This window comes from Babylonia areolata, chromosome 18 (genome assembly GCF_041734735.1).
Source record: "Babylonia areolata isolate BAREFJ2019XMU chromosome 18, ASM4173473v1, whole genome shotgun sequence".
NCBI lineage: Eukaryota > Metazoa > Mollusca > Gastropoda > Neogastropoda > Buccinidae > Babylonia > Babylonia areolata.
Window position 1 is genome coordinate 23,245,038 of NC_134893.1, and position 6,799 is coordinate 23,251,836.

Here is a 6,799-nt window from a genome sequence, read left to right on the forward strand (position 1 = left end):
GGGTTCTTTTCAGTCCGCCAGCCAGGAACAACAAACAGCAACTCACCCATCATTTAGAACACTTTGACAAGATGGAACAGACACCCAACAACAAGGCAACGAATTAGCACATCATCACCATCACCACACTCCTTAGTCTGAACCAATGTACAAACAATAAGTATCCACAGCAAAGCCAAAAATCAATAAAGAAAAAAAAAAAAGAAAAAAAGGGGGGGAAGGAGCATGAGCGTGTGGGTGGGAGGGTAAAGAATGGGAAGGTACTTGTTTGTGCAATGGTTGAAAGACCGTGATAAATACAACACAATGAAAACGTGTGTGTGTGTGTGTGTGTGTGTGTGTACACGTGCATGTATGTTTAAGGTTGTGTATGTGTGTGTGTGCACCTGGTAGATAGGAAACAAGAAAAAAAAAAATCCCCAGGCCAGATTTCATCCCTTTCTCATCACACAAAATCCTGCTCCCCAAAATCACACAACATACCCAATCTACCACACCGCAGGCATACATCTTTCACAATCAATCAAAGTTTAAAAACCAACATTCAAACAAAGATAAAATGAAATGCTACAAAACACAGAACAATTCTAAAAAGCTGTCCATCCTCATATGTCTGCCTTTCATTCGTTTACTCTTTCTCTCTTCCTTTCTTTTCTGTTCCTTTCTTCCCCCTTCCTTTCATCCTCCAAGAAGAGAATATTGATCAGAGGTTGTAAAGGTACAGGAATGTGCTTCCAGGTGTAATCAAAGAGATCAAAGGCTGGTTATCACAATATCTTACTACATGAAACTGGATTACATCAAAATATATCACAATGGACCTCCAATGTGTGACTCTTTAACCTTGTTACACTTTGGTCGGTCAGCTCTGAGCGATGCTTCTCTGCGGTGTGTACGACAAGCAACAGAAACTAAAGTAATGGAGGAGAGATCTAACTTGGTACAGTTACTGCTTTCTCTTTCTTGGACATGTTCAGATAACAAACAAGGGTTAGAGAAGGTTCATTCTGGAACAGATCATTGCCAATGGAGTCAGGTGTTGAATGTGAAACTGTCCCATTACATCCCTTTTACATGCGTATACCCACAATACATCCCAAAATGCAAACATACACTCATGAAATGTGAATTTTGATCAGGAAGTGGGATGATGAAAAGACACCCTTTCTCCTTCCCCAAGCTTCCCATATTCTAGTTAATAACAAAACGATTTACTTCAAACAGAAACTTCACCTCTTTTCTTTCAAAGTTGTATCAACACACCTGAAGATAACATACATGACAAAGTCGTTTCACATCTTAATGTTTCCCATTTTAATGTTAGCATAATCTGGCATATATTCATTCACATACACTTCCTTTCTTTGGCTGCTTCACACACACACACACACACACACACAAACACACACACATACACAGAAAGTGAATAAAAATACAAGTGTAAAACCTCTCATTAAGACTCTATTTTTGTGGTCTGCTTATCACATTTTCAAGGACAAGGGAATTTAGATATATACATTTCACAAATCAAGGACAGGGATTTAGTTATCTATAGCCCTCACAAAAGCTCCCAACATTAAAAAAAAAAAAAAAAAAAAAAAAGAGGAGGGAGATGAGGCGGGTCACTGGATGGCCATGATGCGGGCCACTCCAGGTAGCACCTGGCCCTGCACGGGCACAGGGTTGAGCCTCTCCCCGTCGATCATGATGTTGCCGCCATTGACGTCCGGCTCCAGGCGAAAGGCCAGCACCGGCACAAACTCCACCTCTGGTGAGTCCACGTGCACGCCCTCGCTGAAGCTGAGGAACAGGTTCAGCAGGTGGTTGCGTGAGATGCCGTCCCGCACGAACATGAGGTGGATGACGCCATCAGAGAGGCGGGCGGAGGGCGCGGCCAGCATGTCGCTGCCCAGGTGCGTCTGGTAGATGGCGCAGGCAAGCACAAAGCGGCCCTGCACCACCACCCAGTGCTCCGGCACGGGCTGGTCCAGGGGAGGCAACAGCGGCGTGGGCACCGCCTGCCCGTCCTCCTTGGCCGCACTCAACGTCTCCTCCTCCACCTCCGGGTACGACACCATCCGTCTCCTGGTGGTGGTGGTGGTGGCGGTTCCGTTGGGCACGGAGCATGGAGCACTGTCCCCGTCGTCTGAAGCACCACCGGATGAGCGGTGCCAGGGGTGAGAGTTGTGGTGGTGGTGGTGGTGGAGCACCCCGGATGTCGTTTCCGTTGCTGTGACCGCCACGACGGCGGGTGACGGGGAGGCGGCCCCCACACCGTCCTCTATCACACCACACCCACCTTCTCCTCCCCTCTCACCCTCCCCTGCTCGGGCAGGGGAAGCTTCCGTTTCGCTGCCGCTCTGTTCCACAATCGTGACACCCACGTCACCCCCTCCCCCGTTGGAGAAGCCAGACATGCTGGCACTACGCACTTTGCTGTCTGTGGTCGGTGCCGGCCAAGACAGCCCACCACTGAGGGGTCTGGCGCCTGTCAGAACCACGGAAGAAGACTTGGAGTTTCTGGAATCCAGGCTCTCCATGGAGCTGGAGAGACTCCGCAAGGAAAAGCGACGGATTTTGCTCAGCACTTTGGGAGTCATGGACGATTTGGGCGTGTACTCTGCAACCGGGAGGAAGGACAGCTTTCCAGAGTAGGCCCGCAGGTCTGAAAAGAAAAAAAGACAAAGAAAAAAGAAGTGGTGTGCCACAGACAGGGTCTGTTTTGGTCACTGCAAAGGCTCACAGCCAACAGCATACATGTTGTTTCATACTGACTGTACAAAAACACAAGTAGACCACGATACAGCACAGATTATCTTTATCCGCCATCAAGTGAGATATATTTCAGGATTAATCTCACCACTCTAATTTCCTTCTCACACAAATATCATCCTTTCCCAAGCAAAAACCCGATTTGATTATCTCCACAATATCTTTTCTCACGCTGAAATCATTCCTTTCCAAACAACCTGTGCTTTTTTTTCTTTTCAATTTGTATCTTTTTTCAGACAGTCATCATTCCTTCCCCAAACAGCAACCTACATGATTTTAATATACATCTGTATCTTCTTCTCATTCAAAAATCATTCCTTACCAACAACCAGCAATGATTTTCATAACAGCTATGTATTTTCTCACACATATATTATTCCTTCCTGAGGTCCCAAAACAGAAACTAATATGGTTTCATCAACCACCAAATAATTTAGTTCAGTATCTTTTCTAACATGAAAATTACTCATTCTCAAACAAAAACTAACACAATCTTTTTTCTATTTCATAATAGCCTACACAATTTTACAATTACAATTATACATACAATTTCATTGTATCTTTTCTCACATCATTGACAAGCCTTTTAATCATCCACAGCATGAAGCTGCTTGCCAGAAATTCAGCATCCTTTGTCCATGCCCTTAAAAAGCATACTGTGCAAGCTCCAAAGTGGGCCCTTAACTTTCTGGTGAACCATGTGACTTGTTATTCACTGATGATTCTTCTGATTGCACTTAGCGTGTGAAACTGTTTGCCAACAATTCAGGATCACTTCTCCATGCCTTTAAGGAGAAGAAAACCTTTTGCGAACCCTATAGTTTACTCACTGGCAATTCTTTTTAATGTTCCAACTGTGAAGCAGTTTGCTGGAAACTCCGCATCCTTTCTCCATGCTCTTTGGAAGTAAACTGAGCAACTGCAAATTCCAAGTGGACCCCTAACTTTTTTGGTGAACCTATTGTTTACTCACTGGTAATCCTTTTAATGTCCTGAGTGTGAAGTGTTTGCTGAAAATTCAGCATCCTTTCTCCATGTCCTTTAGAAGAAAAGAAAAGCTGCAAGCTCAGAAGTGGGTCCTTAACTTTTTGGTAAACCCTGTGACAAGTTACTCACTGATGATTCTTTTAATGGCCCTTAGCGTGAAACTGACAGAAATTTAGCATCATTTCTCCATGCCCTTAAGAAGAAAATTGTGAAAGTTCCCCGGCGGTCCTTAACTTTTTGCAAATCCTTTGTTACAAAAATGATAGACTGACAACATTGCACACTGGACAGGAAATCAACTTGCTGAGACCAAAGCTTTGACACACAGGCAACAGACCTGGAGGAATCTGGTGAACAGTTGTGTGCAGTACCCCAATTCACTCTTCACAGAGCTGATGGAAAGGCAGAGAGAGAGAGAGAGAGAGACAGACAGAGACACAAAGAGAGAGAGACAGAGAGAGAGAGAGAGTGAGAGTGAGTGAGAGAGAGAGAGAGAGAGAGAGAGACAGACAGACAGACAGACAGACAGACAGACAGACAAAGAGAAAGTTAAACACTGACATTCAAAGAAAAAAAATCTGTGATGTAAGTTCCCATGCGGCCCTAACTTTGTAGCAAACCCTGTGTTTTACTCACTGACGATCCTTTTAATGGCCCCCAGCGTGAAACGGGCCTCGCCCAGGTTGCGGTACTTCTCCGATTCATAGTCGATGTCGGCCACGATGCCCCAGGTCACGGACAGGAAGGAGAAGTAGCTGCGGCTTGGGGTCTGCACCAGCACCAGGTCCATGGGCACCACCCGGTGCTTGATGAGCACAAAGGTCGAGTGAAGCACCGGGTTCACCAGGACGGGCTCTCTGTTGTGGGACACACGGTGAAAAACTTTGAAGCGTGATGAAAAACTTTGTAGTGTGATATAACTGCTCAAAGTAAGACTGGCTGGGTTGGGTTGGGTTAAGGTGAAGGTGAAGGTTTATCTTAGGTAAATTAAGATAAGATGAGATAAGGAAAGCTATAAGGTAAGGTCAGGTTTGTTGGGTTAGGTAATAAAAATCAAATTGATGATTCTCTCATTAAACTGTGGGTTGGGTTGGGATGGGTTAAGGTGAAGGTTCATGTTAGGTAAGGTAAGGTAAGATAAGGTAAGGAAAGCTACATGGTAAGGTCAGGTTTGTTAGGTCAGGTAATCAGAAATAAATCATGATGATTCTCTAATTAAATTCTGGCTTGGGTTGGGTTGGGCTAAGCTGAAGATGAAGGTTTATATTAGGTAAGTTAAGATAAGGTACGAAAAGTTTTAAGGTAGGGTTTTGTTGGGTTGGGTCATCAGAAATAAATGATGATGATTCTCTCATTAAACTCTGTAAAAATGCAAACTAAACTTCTGAAAACCAGAAGAAATCAATGAAAACAGATCAGAAAGACACCAAGAAGCCTATCTCATCAAACTTTACACAAACACAAACTAAATGTCTGACAATCAGAAAGAAGTTAATGGTGCCTATGTCATGAAAGCAGCTCAGAACCAATCCCCTCTTAAGGTTTCAGTTTCAAGGAGATACAAGAGTGAGCTTAAAGTTCATCAAAAAACAAACAAAACAAAAACAAAACAAATAACACCTACTACAAAAACAACAATAAAAAAACCCCCACAAAAATAAAGAGAAACCGATTATCAGGATACTTCCAGGTCATTAACTCTACACATCAACAAAGTGGAGAAGCTGGATGAAGAAGGAAAACAAACATGAAATTCATGCCTATTGTTATATAGCCTACTTTTTTTTTCTCTCTCTCTCTCTCTCTTCTCATCCTTTGTTTCAAGATAGAGAATCTCATCAATGACGAATTAGCATATGAATTTGATAATCTGTTTAAGCCCCCAAGAAAAAATTGTTTGGAAGTCACTTCCATAAATGCATTTCTATATTTAGCACCGTCTCAGCACTGATTGAGAACTACATGTGAGTACAGAACGTGGTTGTTGTATCTGTGCACATAAGAAATTTAATCTTAATATTCATATGTCAAAAAAAAAAAAAAAAAAAAAAAAAAAAAAAAGTGTGAGGCCTGTTAGCCCTGGCAGTGCATACCCTGCAGCATAGTTGATGGAACAGGCCAGGGCGTTCCCCGAGCCTCCCGGCACACAGCCCACAGCTTTCTTGATGGCTGAGGTCCAGTCCACCCTCTGCATCAGTCCGTTGATTACCTGCACAGGCAACACAACCTTTTTGTGTTTTTTCCAGCCCCACCATCTGCATTGTTTTCAGTGGCAGGATGCTCTCTTACCACTTATTCTGAGTGCGACTGAGCGTAACATAATACAGTGAAATCGTAATAGTTGGCATCTCTGGTGATCCTCCCAGTCGTCGTCAGTCTGCCACCAAAACCACTTTGCCATGGTGGTTGGTAAGCAGGGATTTTTACCCATAAACCATTGTGTTGTATTCTACTTTATCATTTTTTTGTCACAAAAGATTTCTCTGTGTGAATTTCGGACTGCTCTCCTCAGGGTGAGCGCATCATTAAAGAGTAGCATCATCAATATTTTTAAGGTTTATTTTTCTGTCTGTAAGCCTATTTGTTTTACAATTAAAAGTGAATTTATTTTGACAATTTTTTGTTTCCAAGGGCAACTCTTTTGTTGCCATGGGTTCTTTTTATATGCACAAAGTTGATCCTCCACACAAGACCTCAGTTTCTCATCTTATCTAGTTCTAGCAAAGGGGAGAGTAAAAATCCAAATGGGTGTTCTGAACTCAAACCTTTGGACACTCACTTCCTCATCAGGTGCATTTCCACTAGGTCACCGCTCTATTCCTGGGTTGCCGTCATCTCATCCAGAGACATTACATTCTCTCAGTGCTTTTATCACTTCAAACAAAATCATATCAAAGCTTGATGCGTGTGAAAGATTATTAATGTGTTCTGGAGTCAAGTTCAGTGACAATTTGTTGCCTTTTCATCCAGTCACTAAAATGTTGCTTTTTTTCTTTTTGCTTTCAATTTTCCCTTTCTCTGTAGCCCTTTTTTCCCACGC

General features: G+C 43.1%; 1 protein-coding gene across 1 annotated transcript in view; it reads right to left on the bottom strand.

Moving 5' to 3' along the window:
* Window positions 1-1,622: 1,622 nt before the first annotated feature.
* LOC143292192 (sphingosine kinase 1-like) overlaps window positions 1,623-6,799 on the bottom strand; it is a 20,806-nt gene continuing 15,629 nt past the window's right edge. The window contains exons 4-6 of the mRNA XM_076602374.1: window positions 5,853-5,968; window positions 4,396-4,616; window positions 1,623-2,665 (exon numbers count right to left, since the gene is read on the bottom strand). Coding sequence (XP_076458489.1) covers window positions 1,623-2,665; window positions 4,396-4,616; window positions 5,853-5,968 — 1,380 coding nt within the window. The remainder of the gene's footprint in view (window positions 2,666-4,395; window positions 4,617-5,852; window positions 5,969-6,799) is intronic.